The sequence below is a fragment of the Triturus cristatus genome, chromosome 1_1 (assembly GCF_964204655.1).
Source record: "Triturus cristatus chromosome 1_1, aTriCri1.1, whole genome shotgun sequence".
Taxonomy (NCBI): Eukaryota; Metazoa; Chordata; class Amphibia; order Caudata; family Salamandridae; genus Triturus; species Triturus cristatus.
The window spans coordinates 159,564,220-159,581,042 of NC_140579.1; the positions used below are offsets into that span (position 1 = coordinate 159,564,220).

At 43.9% G+C, this 16,823-nt stretch overlaps 1 protein-coding gene across 1 annotated transcript in view; it reads left to right on the forward strand.

The window, feature by feature from the left end:
• GOSR2 (golgi SNAP receptor complex member 2) overlaps positions 1 to 15,372 on the forward strand; it is a 95,976-nt gene extending 80,604 nt beyond the window's left edge. The window contains exons 5-6 of the mRNA XM_085624075.1: positions 484 to 624; positions 13,090 to 15,372. Coding sequence (XP_085480201.1) covers positions 484 to 624; positions 13,090 to 13,251 — 303 coding nt within the window. The 3' untranslated portion in view covers positions 13,252 to 15,372. The remainder of the gene's footprint in view (positions 1 to 483; positions 625 to 13,089) is intronic.
• Positions 15,373 to 16,823: the final 1,451 nt, after the last annotated feature.

Below are 16,823 nucleotides of genomic sequence, written 5' to 3' on the forward strand. Positions count from 1 at the left end.
CCAATGAACCATATTACCCAGATGAGCAGCAACCTTATTTAAAGTGGATTTGTAGTGCCTGGCCTTTACAAGACTGTCTTCACACTCATGGTACAGTTTGCACATTATTACACATTTAGTTCTTCCGGAGTAATGCGCTGCACATGTGATGATATACCTTGGTTTCAGTCTTAAGTTTCAGAAATGTTGTCGATGCGTTTTATATTCGCTTAGAACGCACCCATAAAAGAACTGGCCTTTATATCTATAGCTGAAAATCCACCGTTCCTGATATTCCGTCTTGGCCTGTAGACTTGGGTTGCTTACTTTGTCTGGTCTCTAATCATATTAACATAATCCTCAAAAAAGTGTTGGTAGAAAACATGTGTGAATCGAGGAGTATAGATTGAAGAACTTTACGGTCTGGCACTCTAAACCAGAGTGAGATGAACTGCGCAAATAAATACTTCTGCACGATAACCACACACTACATTTTTCACACAGGATTCGGCGACCACCATCCCGATCGACGAGACATTACAGTTTAATTCTTCACTGCATAATGCCCACCGGGACATGGATGAACTGCTGGGCAGTGGGACCAGCATCCTGGAAGGGCTGAGGGGCCAGAGAAAAACCTTGAAGGTGGGGGCGTTTGTTAAATATATAGATTTGCTAGGGGAGCATTAAGAATTGATCATTGTTCAGCCAGGAGAAAGAGCATGAATGGCCACATTACAGCTATGCCCCCTATCCTGGCTATTTTTGTCAGCATTTCAGTTTTCTAGTTGACCAGTGAATGACCACAGTCTTTGCCTTTTTCGGCAAAAAAACGCATCATTGTTTTTAGCCAAGTGCAAACTAGACCCAAGTGGGTATCAACGCTTTACAGAGGATATCCATAAGAACACCTGATTACAAGGTATCGGAAGTAAAGAAGTGCCGGATTAAAGATAAACCATGGTAATTCAAATGTCGGGCAATGAAATATTTTCATGGAAAAGTAATTGTGAATAGGGGATTTAAGGTGGTGGGGCAGAGTGTAAAATGGAACAGAGGATACAAATATACATATATATGAACTTGTAATGACTAGCCAAATACAACTATAATTGGTGTGAAGACAAAAGTGAAGCGATATAGAGGTAAGCAAGCATAACTTCCCTTTTAAGAGGAAACAGAGTTTGATATTTAATAAAGAAGTGACGTTGAAACAGTTGACGTTTCATCTCTTTTGAAGGGTTTGCAGTGATTGCAGGTGAGATAGTTCCATATTGTGGGTGTACTCCCTAAGAAGGGTTGCTAAAGGGGTCAAGGAAGATAGTATCTGAATTCTGTATTTTATGCTAGATAGTTTGGCCAAAGTGGATATTTTTGTGGATAATACAGGCCAGCCTGAATATACCCTTGGCTTTAATCGGTAGTCCCTTCAATGAGATTAAGATTGCAATAATGTGATTGTACTTCATGGAGCTTGTGACCAGTAGTTTAGCTTCTGCAGGCAATACTTCTAGACAGTACCTGGAATTCCAATGAGCAAGAACTGGCATAGTCTAATCTAGATAGGACTCTTAATTGAAATTGTTTACGTTTTTCATCAGTCTGATTTGAAACGGTGTCCCTTCTGATAAGGAATTTAGGTGAGCTAGAGATGTTTGTATAGCATGTAGCCCAAGGATTTGGCGCCTTTAATGATGGACAAGCGTTTTCCAGCATTCTTTATGCTGGAAAACGCTTTATGCATTCAACAAAGTCTGCACAGGTGTAATGTATTTAGGAGAAAAAAAAACTCGAATGCATCTATCAAGAGGTTTGGTTAGTTAGTGGATACTCATCCAGGTTGAATCTTTTGCAAATTTAAGGCAGGCATCGGGGGGGGGGGGGGGGGGGGGGGACAATGCTTTTGTTTGTAGCAGGTATCACAAGCACAGATGTTAGTGTTTTTAAAGTAAGGCAAGGCGTCCCATATATAAATTGAAGAAAGTCTGGGATAGCCTTGAAGTACTCCTTGTTGCATGAGGGAGCGATTAGACCGGTAATCTGAGATATGTGTGCAGGGATATTTATTGTTTAGGTATAAGGTGAACCTGTTTATGACCGCTCGATTCATTGGCATTATGTCGCTGATGAATTTTATTACTGTGGAATGGTTAATTGAAAGGCACAATGTGTTTCAGGTATCCCTAGTGTGAATTGAAGTCCCCCAGGAGGATGTGGTTAGATGAAGAGGGTTGTATTTTCCTGAAACTGCTCAACAAAAGCTTTGTCTCCTGGTACTGGTAAATCCCATTACATTTTGGGGGACTGAGTCTGCCATTTCTATTTCTACCAAATGGTATCGTAAGGAAGGAAATTGCTAATTCTTCAGACTCTCGCATTGAGGTTTTGTAAATAACCTGAGATAGCTGAAAAACGATTGTACTTGGTTGCTGAAGGGGTCTATATTTTCTTTATTGCTATCAAGTTGCCCAGATTTGAGCTTTTTCAATTGGAATTCTCGAACCAAGTTGGTTGGATGTCTTCAAGCCCCCATGAAGTGGAATATTGGAACCTTTAGTGTTGTAGCCTTGTAATAGAACGTCTGTCGCTATAGGATAAGTATCATGGGGCTCTGCTTAACCAGTCATCTTTGTAACTTCGAGAAATGGATTTGTAGCTCCTGAAGAATGGAGAGGTAGGTTGAAAGAGGGTGGGGAGGGGCTTGTGAGATTTAACACTGTATTTAAGTATGGTTTACAGTTGTTAGATACATGTGATAAGGAGATGGTACCTTCATAAGCACAGGGTGTCCTTACAGGGGTGGGGAGGCAGTCAATGAAATTTGAAATGAGATGTGACAGTGCATCTTGACGAGCACTGCCGCGAACCTGTCATTCAAATTCCATGGCATTTTCACTGATCTCCCAGCACATCAGGGTGTATCTTAGTATCTCTACTATGCTGATGAGCAGTGCACTCATGCCAATGCATGTTGCGCTGACCCGCAGAACTCCTACATGCCATTGTCTAGATGCGTAGGAAGAACAGCCAATGTACCTCAGCCTTTACCAGTCTGTTATGAACACTCATGTACTGATTGTCCAGCACACCACAGCGCTAGCTTGCAGGGTTCCTGCCATTCCATTCTATGCCTAAAAAGAAATAGATTTTCCAGTGCCCCTTAATCATAACCTCCACTACTCTCTGCCATTCCAATCCTGATTTGCACAGTTTTACCAGTTCACCTCAGTGCAGACCCTCTTATGCAGGAGGTGCACAGGGACGGCTGCTTCTTTAGTACTGAACTGTCAATAGATCTACCAGTGCACGCTAATTTGGATCTTCAGATTCTGTGGTATAGAAGTGACCAGACTCTGGCTGCAGCCCTGCTGAATCTTCGCTATTGAGGGCCATAAACTGATTTACTAATGTGCTAATTCACCACCCTTTCTATTCCAATAAGGAGACCCACACATCATTAGTGGGGTACGTAGGTTTTTGCCAGGAACCCTGCTATCCGTTTGATTTCAACAGAAATGATCATGGCTGAGCTTAATATGGAAAAACGTCTGCTTCGGAATGGGACTGCTTTGAGGTCCAGGCAACGGGCAGAATCCCAAGGCCATGTGGCACTGATCTTGAGGGCACACATACTGTTGTGTATTGGCCAGATTCCTCAAGTTTCAGCGTTCTTAACAATGAACTGTTTTGCTTATACCAAATTAATGCTGTCATCAAAATGGTCACCTTCAAAGTAAAATGTGCACCATAGTACTAGTGTGTTTTCCTTAAGTTTTTAAAAATCCTTTGTATTTTACTAATATTAATTCCCTCTCAGATCACAAACACTTGTGTTAAATATCTTGTGCACTGCACCAAAAAGATATACGGCAAATTCGTTTGGAATTGTGATTCTTGTATTTTGATTATTTACATAAATAGTTGTTCTCTTTATTGTGGCCTTCTTACCTTTTTCAGAAGGTATGCAAATTTGCATCCTTTTTTTTTTTCTTCTTCTTCTTCTTCAATTACCCATTCGATGACAAGCAGTCTCCCACCCATACTGGAAGAAGGGCACCGTTAGGTGCCATGGCGACATAAAAAGTAGCTGCTGATTATGTCATTAGGATTTGTTTTAAAGGAAATGATCTGAAAGTGGCATATTAACTATTCTTCCCACACTTTATCAGTCATACAAAATGAGGTATAAGTGGCAATGTATTTAAGACAAAAAAGGATGAACAGATACACGCCTTGACTGATGGCAATAAAATATATGCCCCAAAGCAAATGTTGAACTATTGTGCAAAATACGTGTATTGCAACCCTATGGAATCCGAGATGATATATTGATACACAGTAGTCAGTGTTGCAGCATAGTTTGATTGGAAAATATTTTTTGAAATGTGATACTGAAGAGATATGTAAAGAATTTAAAATGGAAGAAATAATTGATCCCCCACCCCCAAAAAGTTTTTTAAATTGCCGTTCTACGAAAAGTATTGTTGCCGTTATTTTGGTTTACATTTTATGTGTTACTTCAGCATGGGGGGTGTACTTCTGCTATTGATGTCACAAAAGCTTGCCTTTGCGCTAGCCATGGTCACTTGAGCCAAGCCTCTAATGACGCCATTTGCACAGGTCTTCCAACTCCGTCGAACGAAATTAGGAAGAGCCCTGTACCATGACGCTTGCTCCACTTTTTAGTTCAAATGCAGGGAAACAGTTGTTGTTATATAGGTGCTATTTTCATACCGTGAAACTAGACAAAAGGCAGTGGAGTGCTGCCAGATAGAAAGCAGTCAAAGATGCACCATCCGATAAGTGCTGCATAGCTAAAATGTGCTTACATGAGGCAGATATCTGAAAGCTAGCAACCAGCCGGCTCCATGAGGTCCGGAGTCCACAATCTAGTCACTAGAGACAGTGTATGTGCTGCCACTTGCGAGACATTGCTTGGCTTCATTGTCACTCTCATTTGCTTGCTTTTCATAAGTCTGCATGTGTGGCATTTACTTTCACTTTTTCTATTTGTCCCTCCGCTGGAGCATGGCCAAAGTACTTGTGTCCTTCCACTGCTACGTTAATCGGGTGTTACTTTTTTCATTTTGTCTGACACTCAACTAGTAAGTAAGTGTCCTTTCCAGCAGTTTTCTTCATGTACTCGTCCTCGGTGTTGCTCACAGCCCCCGCCTTCCATGTTGCTTCGCCCTTTGTGTTACTTGCCCTCCCTCTGTCCTTGTTGCTTGCTTCCTCCCGCTCTCTGAGTTGTTGCTTCCACTCATCTCTACCGCTGTCCATGTTGTTACTTGTCCCTTCCGGCTGTCCGTTTTTGTTGCATGCCACCCACCCGCTGTCCATGTTGTTGCTCTCCTTCTCTCCCCACCTGCTGTCTGTGTTGTTGCTCTCCCGATCACACCCTCCCCACCCGCTGTCCATGTTGTTGCTCTCCCTCTCACCCCTCCCTCATCTGCTGTTCGTGTTGTTGCTGTTTCTCCCACCCCTTCCATCTCACCCGTCGTCCTTGTTGTTGATCTCCCTCCCGCTCCACCCTGTGTCCGTGTTGTTGCTCTAGCTCCCTCCTCCACTCCTTCCTTCCATACTGTTCATGAACGTAATCAACAAAAATAACACACCCAGTTCACAACAATAATGAAGAAACCAATGTTATGTTTTATTATGTTATGTTATTGATTGTGTAGAAGAGCTCACTTTAGCGTGTTTAGGTTCCCTGCACTCTCTCCTTGAACCAATAGGTGGCAGCATAAATTATAGTTCAAGAGAATTAGCTTGTGGGTGTTCATATGTCCTGCAGTCTCTGATTCCACCAGCAAGAGTCACCATACAGTATAGTAAAGTCAGAGCCCCTGGGATTATGTGATTCTGCAGCTGTGGCGTTTTCTGCATAATTATGAATTTGAAGCATTTACAACATAATTCATCATCTGCTCCACAATCTCCAGATTTCAACATTTTTTTTTTTTAGCTCACTGATCAAAAGCTACTGAAAAATGAAGCAGCACATTTTGCTGAGGAGTGGAAAGCCATTTTTCAGTTGTTTATCGCTGTATTTGGGTGTAAAACTGGTACTGATGAGGTTCAACCTTTGCCCACACGATGTTAACATGTGTACAAATGACAAAATAATGAAGTAATGCTATTAAAAATGTGTTGCATTACGCTGCATAATTAGCTTTTTCTTACTGCACAGTTTAGTCAACGGTGCCACTACTTTTGAACATCCTGTGCGCATGGACCTAGTTCTACCCGAGTACTGCGCACAAGGACTAGCTGTGGTTGTTCCCAGGTCCTTCAGTCTCGGCTTCCCTCAGTGGTAGGCATACCATGGTTTGGTGCTTGAATGCAAGTGTTAATGTCTCCAACAGTCTCTGTTTCCAAGTTAGCAGGCTCTGTAGGTAATTGTGCACAGTGTCTCTCTATAGAGAATCCACAAGTTTTGCAATGTCTGCTTCTCACAGTAGAAGGCACTGTAAGTGATTGTGTAGTGAGTGATAGCATGCCCTGTAGCCTATGCTTTTCTTAATAGCAGTCATCATATGGAATGGTTCACGTGTGCCATGAGTCTGACTCTGTTTTGCTCCTTAGGTAATGGTGCACAACTGCTTTCTGTGGATAGTTCACAAGTTTTGCAGTGTCTACTTTTCTACATTAGGAGGCCGACGATGTATGATCAGGCCCACTACAATCGTCATTGCACCGTTTTTCGCATAATTACTGATTTGCCGCATTTGCCACATAATCCATCGGCTGCTGCATATTTTTTTTATTTTCACAAAAACAATTCTGCGCCAACTGGGAAAAAGTAACTCAAAACACAGCAACACTTTGTGTCGCGCAGTGGAAGGCCCTTTGCTAAGTATGACTCGTCAACGTTCTGCTGTTTATAGCTGTTTGGGGTGTCAACCAGTACTAATGAGTTGAAACCATTGCCCAGATCGTGTTAAAAAGGGCAAAAATGATAAAATAAATAGGTAATACTATCTCAAATTGTGCCGCATTATGGCGCACATTTGACTTTTCTTGCTGAATAGCTTACTCAACACTGCCATATAATTTGGTCCTTCTTTGCCGCATAATTCCAGTTGCCCATGTATGGAGAACAAGCAATAGCATCTCCGACCACTGCTGTTTCCTCCAGCGGAATGCACCATATGCTGTGGTATTTATGGATTAAATGCCGTGAGTGCACATGTCCAGCAATCTTTGCAGTTGCCAGTGTGAGCCATGGCAATCCTGTAATCTGCTAGCAGCGACAAGCTTGTGTCCTTCATTCTGGGCTTCTCCGCGTGGGAGGCACCATATGGTGACGTCACGTGCGGGAAGTTCAAAGTTTCACAGAGAAAGGCACAATGAACCCAGTTATGGTGCATTAGCCCTAGCTGTGGTGAGTACAATTTAAATTAGCTAGCTTTCGTATTTCGCACAACTGCCACTGGTGTAACATTTTAGCACCACAACTGTCTGGAGCGGGTAGAGGCGTGCCTGCGTTTTTGGTTGGGTAGCGTAACGTTGGATGCAGTGTGCCCTCTGAGTTGAGTGGAGTGCGTGAGCCCCTGAAACTTGAAATCCTGACCTAAGGTCTCTACTTCCTTTACTGGGTGGCACCTTTCATGTAGTGCATCAGGACCAGCTGCAGTGAGTGTGTGAATGTGCCCAAACGCCTATGCTTTCCAAATTGGGAGACATAATAATGACGGAGGATTGCTGTGGTCATCTTTTGTGTCTTTCTGTATTATTTTTGTTGTTGACGATTTATATATCGTGAACTCGACCCGAAGGTATTGGAGCGCTTTACATGATGAGCACCAGTTACGTTACACAAGGACAAATACATTTTTTTTTTTTTTTTTTTTTTTTTTTGGTAGGCACGGGGAGATTACGTGGTTTGCTGAGAATCACAGGATGTGGAGTCGACCCCGAGGCTCGAACCTTGGTTTCCCAGCTCCACAGTCGGCAGTCTAGCCATGAGAAGCCAGTGGGAGACACTGAACTAGACTGTTTCGAAGCGCTAAATGTGGCGAGTTAATGTGTTTAACAGTCTAGGCTTTTCAGCGGGAGACACCGGAGGCCAACAGCATTGGGTTTAGTGTGTTATTCTATCTAGGGTATGTGTACTCGAGGCTCCGCTTGCCCCAGTAGGGGGCGCTGTCAGGGATGATACTTGAGTGCTGGACTGGTGGAGGTCACACACTGTAGCGGTTGCTTTGTGAGCTGGGAATGGCTCACTGCTCGGTTCTATAATACCCTATAATAGCTGCAGTATTTAATCAGAGAACGTCACAAGAGACGTTATGAAGCAGCCACGAGCAGGACTGAACATTACCGCATAATGAGGCATTGTGTATCCTGTTTGCAACCCCGCCTCTCCTAGTTTTCATCATAATGCGCCCCTTGAAGGCAGGCAAATAAAATATTTATGAAAGTAAAAGGGAGGACGGAGCTGAGAACTTTGTTGCTTCAAGTGAGGCGCTGCCGCGGGTTTCCACACTGGAGGGCACTCGCGCATTGTGGCAGGTGAGGCCCTCCCCCTGGGATGAAAGGGCACTGAGGGGACGCCTGTAGGTAGTTACAGTTAGAACTTAGTTTCTATAGGAAAAACATTTTTTGATTTGCTAATAACTTTGGCGTCGTTTGACGAATCTTCGCGAAATTCTCAAAAACAAAAGTCTATCCCGGTCAGCTCCTATCCTGAAAGTTTGGGGTTGATTCATCAAGCGGGGGCTGAGAAGCGGTGGGGGGTCCCAAAACGCATTTTCCCCATGTTAATTTCGATCAGAAATTTTGAGACGGGCTACAGCCCAAACTGCTGAACGGAATTACCCCAAATTTGGCAAAAAGTTAGAGCTTGGTTCAGAAAGCGACCTTTTTTTTTAAAAATGGTGTAAATTCGTTCAGTAGTTTTTGAGAAATTCAAAAAATAAGAGTCAAAAAATCTATTTCCCATAGGAAACTTTAGGCAAGGCTACAGCCCAAACTGCTGAACGGAATTACACCAAATTTGCCAAAAAGGTAGTGTTTGGATCAGAAAGCGACCTTTTTTTCTAATGATGTAAATCCGTTCAGTAGTTGCCGAGAAATTAAAAAAATATCGATCTAGAAGCGCGGGGGATCCACGCACCCTCCCGAACACGAGCTTTATTCTAATTGGCTGTCAACGCTCCAAACCAGGCCGTGTTGGCAGCCATCTTGTGACTCGGTAGAGCAGTCACAAGAAAAGAGAAAAAAAACGCGAAGACAAGAAAAGGGGGCAGGGTAGAAACACCCTGACCCCCTAGGCTTGCTCAGGGGTTCCCACAAAGACCCCCAGGGCCCAAAAAGCATTTTTTTTTTTTTTTTTTTTTTTTTTTTTTTAAATCGTCCGAATTTGCGCTGGGTGCGTGAATCTGGCGCTTCGTTGTATTGAAGCCCCGGGGTGGGCCAGGTCCTGGGGGCACTGAAAAAATGTGTGGGGGGGCCCAATCCCCCCCCACACTGCCCCGGGGACCGCGACCTTCCCGGGGCTAATTTTTAAATGTGTGTGGGGGGGCCTCCAAGGCCCCCCAAGCCCTGGGGACCGCCACCCCCAGGGACTTTTATTAATTATTTGCGGGGGCACATCACATGGCTCCCCCGCTGCCCCGGGGACCGCCACCCCGGGGCTTTTTTAATAAATAAGTAAACCTTTGTGGTGTGCTCAAGCCCCCCCCCCCCACACACCCCGGGGACCGCCACCTCCCCGGGGCACTAAGATGCAAATATGGGGCCCCCCGAGCCTCAGGGACCACCACCCCCCGGGGCTTTGCAAACGTTGGGAGTGGGGCTGCGCGGACCCCTACTGGAGCCCTCCATGGCCCTGGGAACCACCACCCCCCAGGGCCGGCTCCTGCAGTGTCCCGGGGTGCCACCCCGAGACACCCTGTTTGCTATGGCAGGGCGGGAGCCGTGTGGCTCCCGCCCTGTCATAGCAAACTGTGGTTGGGATTTTGTAAGCGAGAGCAGGATTCCTGCTCTCGCTTACAAAAATCAAACCACATTGCTTTTCCACAAGGGGTGCTGCATGTCCGCAGCTCCCCTTGTGGAAAAGATATGCCGGCTCCCGCAGGAGGCGGGGAACCGGCGGGACCGTGGGGGAAAGGCGGGACCGTGGGGGAATTGGGGCTCCCCCCACAGTCCCAAACGAAGAGGCCAGGCCCCGGGGGATGGCGTCCCCGGGGCCAGAAGTGGCCCGGGAGGGGGGCCTCACGGCCCCCATCCCTGTGTATTATAAAAATAATAATAAAAAAATAAACTGAGAGGCCAGGCCCCGGGGGATGGAGTCCCCGGGGCCATATTTTGCCTGAGGAGGGGGGCCACGCCATGGATGAGTGGCGGTGAGAGTGTCTGTATAGGTGTATGAGTGCATATGATAGCGTCGATGAGTGACTGTATGTATGAGTGATTGTATGGGTGAATGAGTGGATGTGTGTGTAGACCTAGGAATCAGTGAGTGCGTATGTAGTAACTGGTATTGGTGTGTCGATGGTTTCGAGAATGGTAGTCTGTATTTTAGAGTGGGTGTATCAAAGGTTATATTAGAGTGTGAGGAGGTGCATCAGATTTTGACGTGGATGATGCCATCAGTGATGTCTTTTGAGAAGTCATCAGTGAGGTCATTGACCAGGTCATGAATTATGTAATATGTGACGTCATCATCAGTGCATTGCGGGGGCGCGAGTTATAGTTAGCTGAACTAACTATAACGGGGGAATTTCTATGGTTTTGTACGAGTGAAATATCCAACTAACTGTAACGTCCCTGAAACCTATGGTTTTTTCAGTGAAAAAAAAAATATATATACATTATTTTTATTAATAATTATTTCAATTCAGTTGCATTAATTGACATTGTTTTTACAATTTAAGTGACTTGAGCCTAATTTGTAGGTGTAGTTAAAATTAAGTCACTTAAAACAGTAAAATTTAACTTGCTTGCCAAGTAAAGTCCTACGATGTAAAATTCTAAAAGCTAACCTGCAATGTAAGGATAGCATTGTAATGACTCCCAATGTAACTTTCACGTTGTAACCGTAGCACACCCCTTTAGTCACAATAACCGTGCTGCAATTCTTCAGTCTACCTGGATTTCTAGTCTTTATTTTTTTTCCCTCATGCGACTGATCTGAGGGTCAGACGTAGACCTTAGTCACTCTTCTAATCAGCATCACAGCTTCCAGTCTTTTCACTTCAATAAGCGGTTTACGGTCATAGTGCCCTTTGTCCTTCACATATCCAGTCTGTGACTATACTGTGCACTTTGTCACTCCCTTGGCCAACGTGGAGCCTTGGAGTGTCGTCTCACTTCTCTGCCAAGTCCATTCCTACAGCGCTTTCCTTCCTTTCATGGCCAGTCTCCAGATGATTCTTTTGAGCTACCTGTGATCAGAAGTAGTGGCCCTATGGTGGATGCTGGTTCATAGTTGGATCCGCGCTCTCTTTAGGTTTCTCGGACAGCAGAAAACCTTTTCTCTGCTCTCTACTGATGGGCATTGGGAAGCGGGTTGTTCTGGTTATTCATTTGTGGTCCCTGGGAAAGGCAAATCCCACATTTAATGAGCAGTACTCGAGGGCCAAGGAGCTCATATCACAGCAGCTCGCTTGGCTCTCAACATGCCCCCTAGAATCCCTTCCCAGCCACTGCTACGGCAGCTTCACTGGCTTCCCATCAGTGAGAGAATCAAGTTTAATATTTGCAATCTAGTCCACAAGACATTACATGGCAGAGGCCCTAGCTGCCTCGCCGAAAAACTTAAATACGATCTGCCTGGCATATCTCTTCGCTTGGGGGATAAAGCTCTGCTAGCTCTCCCTCGTGACAGAAAACTTCGGGCAGGGGGCAAAGCTTTTGCATATCTGGTCCCCATGTACTGGAACTCATTGCCCATTCAACTATGAAAGTGCACTAATCTCCACCAATTCAGGAAACTTCTAAAGACAGAATTGTTCAGTAACTGACCAACCTGGCTTTGCATTACCGCTCCTTTAGCGTGGAGATGCCCCTTCGGGGGTGATTCCTGTGCTTTACCATTTCAATAAAAATAAATCCTCAATGTGGCGTTTGAAGAGAAGCCATGAGTGTTGCTGTTAAGGTTTTCCCTGCTAACATGGCATTTTGTTTTAATGATTGCTTTGGGGACACTGTCACATAGTGACCTCTTGTCTGATGAAGAAGTAGAGAGGGTCAGACACTAGAGCAGTAGACAATTGTAGTTTTGCACTGAAGGGCAATGGAATCATTGATAATGAATACATAATAAATTGCTGAGAGTTATAATTCGGAAACTGAGAGGTTGAGGTGATGTGAAAAACTACATTTTGAGTGAAGTCCTTTCATGTTTATTCTTCTTTTCATGACTGGTATATAAAGTTTGAAATGGACATTGTGGTGGTAAAGAACATGTAAAATGTAAAGAACATGCACACACAAGTCTGGAGGAAAATTAATCTCCAAGCTTTACTTGCATTCAAAAGAAATCGGTAGAGCTCACTGCGGAGATGAGTTAATCCTGTGCAGACCCTAAACTATTTAAATCCACCTCTCGACTCCTAGGTTTTCTGGTTTCAGTATGACCAGTTTAGCTGGACAACTGAATAGATACCTCCCGTTCTAACATCATATATTCGAGCATGAGGGACTCTGTTCAACAATAATCATATTTTAGGGGCATGACACCATAAAGTCTAGAAGTAAATATTTGTTATATTAGATATTCATAAGGACTCTGCTTCGCAAAACATTTTAGATGTTTGTATGGTGCTTAAGCAAGTAAAAAATGGGTAAGCCATGCATGGCCAATTTTGATGTATTATATAGCCCCAGATATAGATAAGCTATGCGTGCAAAGTACTGGTGCAAAAAATGTTCAGATTCCACACTCACAGCTGTCCAAAGGTGGGTGTTCCCAGAGGAATATCCGGAGGAAATGTTATAATCATCCACACAAACAGCCTTAAGCTTCTGGTTAGTCATAATCATGTGTTATGTATTTCTGAAATGTATCTGCTCTTCTGATTGTTATTGAGATTTGGCGGTGTCATCTTGGTTTGTCAGCTGCTATTGCTCCATGTATAATTTTCTTTAATTCCTGTTCTTCAGGGTGCTCAGAAGAAGATCCTGGATGTCGCAAACATGCTGGGACTCTCAAACACCGTTATGCGTCTCATCGAGAAGCGTGCCTTCCAGGACAAGGCCATTCTGATCGGAGGAATGGTGGTCACCTGTGTCATTATGTTTCTTGTCGTCAAGTACCTGACCTGAGCCTATGGCACTGACTGTGGCAAGAAAAATAGTGTCTCATCCGTAAACAATAACTGCATTGGAATCTAATCTGTGAATCGGTCCCAGGCTGTAGAAACGTGCCACAATCTACATGTGATTTAGAGGAAAAACTTCAAAATGACTGTGTACAGGAGCTACTTTTTCATACAAAAAGGAGAGCACTGAAAACCAGTGGCTCGTTTTTCAGCTTTCTCAGTGCTCATCTAAAAAATATCCACTTGGGTCTGAATGGCCATCTTACTGCTGCCCAAAATTCCTTGTTGAGAATGGTTTGGCAAAACTCATGTGCATCAGGAAACTGAAATCGTTATTGGTGACGAGTGAGGAACCCAAGGTTTCTTTTCTTCATTAGGACTTCTCGACTGGATTGACATTTTAAAAAGATGCTGTTTCAGTGTCATTTAAGTGTGAGGTATAAATACATTTGCATTTTGAAATCACCCTAGAAATGCTATAAATGATACCAGAAGAACAAAACTCCAGATTTTACAGTGTCATTGTTTTCAGAGTGATGACACATCACAAGAACATCCAAACACAACTAAGTATCCCTTCTGGAACCAGGGTGGTTCCTTCTAGGGAAAAAGAGAATAAGAGGGGGGGAGGGGTTCCATTTAGATGACACCGTACTAGGAGTTTTACGCCAGTCTTGCACTGACCCACAGTTGTGGGTGGGAAGGGAAAGAGACCGTTTTCTTATTATAGTCCTCACTCAATCAAATAGTGATATGCGTCATCATGGGGCTCACCCCAACTCCTAAAGGTCGGGTTGGACTCAACCATATTTCAGAGAGCACTTATGAAGATATTGTGTATGGGGGCGTAACATTTAAAGATAGAATTCCTCACCCAATCCAAAAGTATCCTTTATTAGTGGAGGGGGAGGGAACTTTAAAAACTGTAGTAGGGCTAGAGGATGTAATGGTTCTATGACTCTAAACTAGACACCAACATGTTTCAGCCCTTTCTATTGGCCTAAAGATGGTCCTGAGCTTTCGTCAGGGTGGGATGCGAAGATGTCACTTCCCCCAAAGATGTGAGTGCAAAAGTGGGCATACAATTTACATGTGTCACACTGCAGGATTATCTGGAACAAGTCTGATACTTGCAGCTGTTTTCTAAAGGGAATTACACCACATTAACAGGGCATCAGCTCCCAACGGGGGCATGAGGGGAAGGCCTTGTTGTCACACATTCGTCAAAGGTCCATCCCCTTTTGAGACCTACTGTGTGCTCTCTGCTCCCCTGCTTGTCCCGAGCATCACAAGGACACTCAAATCATTGAAAAGCTACTCCTTTCTTATTTTTTCCTTGTAAGTGATGTAAAGTACTCCTAAAGATCCCCTGAGTTCATAAGGGGCACTGTGGTAGTCATTTCAGAAAAACATAATGGCCTTCAAATTACAGCAGTGTATTGCCATGTCCTCCTTTTTTTCTTTTTTTTTTTATAGAGTAAAATAGAAAAAAATCAAAGCAATGTATCCTTAAAAATTGTTTGTGTATGAACTTGCCTGCAAAACAGAATACTCCTAACAGACCAGTGTCTATCATATTGGGCACTCACACTCTTGGAAGCCAGACCAAATATGTCTCTGTAGATGATCAAAGGGAAAGGGCCTGAAAATAGTAGAGTGCCTTCTGGAAAGGTAAGGCAATGTATAATGTATCTGAGAGAATCCAGAGCCGAGTTCCAAGGACAAGAAGATGAGCGCCCAGCCTAGCAAATTCTTTTAATATTTAGGAAAATAGGTAGATTTCTGTTCAGAAAAACGCAGGAGGTATTCCGTAAACAAATTCGGCAATCTTGCTCTCTGGAAAGTTGGGGAGGGGCTTTCCACCTTAAAATTTCCATTTTCCTTGCCAGTCCAATGTTTAGATTGCCAAAATGAGAGGAATAACGTGCCGTTTAACAAAGTATGTGTAGCTGCATACTTCATTTTCAGTAGTCATTATCAAATTTAGAGCTGCTTGGGTCTAGGGTGGCATAATGTGTTGGGGGATAACCCGATATCTAAAAAGGTGCATGAAAGTGCACATGTGGAACAAGCAGCTAACTAGCACTCCGTTCATGCACTCAATAAATAAGTGCTGTATCTGCAGTATTATCCTGTATTCTTTACTGTGTCACGAGGCACCAATGGCTCTGCAAGTCACCTGATAAAGTACTGCAAGGACCCTGTAGGCTGCTGCTTGAGCTACGTGTCTTCATTGTAATTGAAAAAGCTCACGTTTATGTGTATTATTTAAGTTGAGTTAGAGCTGGATATAGATTTGAAAGAAAATCTGTGAAGATGCTGAGGCCAGATGAACTCTGCATGCTGGGACAATTACGATTGGAGGACAAGTTATGCAACAGTGCCACTGACTGTAATCAAACTAGGGCAGGTCTTGTATTTTATTCCACGTAGGCTAACAAACATCAAATAGATGATGGTGTTGAAGACTTTTGAGAGATCCAATAGCATTGGGATCTTGACACAGCATATCAATTTTTTATGGATATTATTAACTATTACTAGATCTACTAATTCAATCCCGAAACAGTATCCTATTTGCCCAGTGTTCTTTTGGCTTGATTGAAAGGCTGTAGGTTTCCCAGCACTATTTTCCCTTTTATGGAATTTTTGAAATAAGGAAGAAAGTTTTGAGGAAAGGGATCAGTGCTGCATTTTTTGGTACCATGACCTCCTTCAGTGGTTTATTAACTCTTTCAAGAAACGTAGGCAGCAATATTTAGATTTACGATTTGCATACTAAAGGAGCATTCCCAGTGGTAAGCCTGGATATTTCCTTGCTTAACTGCAGCTGATAAACCTGGTGATAGTTGCTTGAAATGACGGAAGGTAACTTCAGAAGATGAGACCAATGACTGTGGAAGATGACAGCCACTTTGGTGGAAAAGGCATTCTTTTTAGGTCTCGCCTGAGCCAGCGCATGCGCTGCACTGGCGAGACATTTAGTAACTGGGTTTTCAAAGTGCTACCCAGAGGCTTTTGCCAGCCACCAGCTTGCTGTTACGCGCACGCGACGTGCACAGCTGCCATCTGGCTTTCTGTAATGGCTCATTAAGCCTTACAGCGCGTTAATCCCTTCCCCTATCCCCTCCCTTCTCCCACTCACCCCTCACTTCTCTTCCCACTTTCCTCTTGCTCCCGATGTTTCTGGCTCCTGCCATGTCTGCTTTTGAACTTCGCGTGCGCACCACTCGGCCGCACGTTTTGTTCAAACGACAGCGGCGAGGGCAGGCTGCATTCTCGTGGCGCGCGCGCGCAATTTCATTTCCGCTCCTGACTCCCTTTTGATTATAGATTTGTGATTACTTTACATGGTCAGAAGTTTTACCCCGGCTCTGGCGCGGCCGCCCAGCTCCCGCGGTTCCGACCTACATTTATTAATACTTGCTCTGTCGTGATTCTGGCCGCTGTATTTACGGCTCTTTCCATGGAATATACACTGTGTCTACACTGTATTTGTTTTTTCTACCTTTCTTGTAGTGATATGCAAAGTGGTTGAGTGCATAAATATTGCGACCACAAAGATGTAACTTAAAT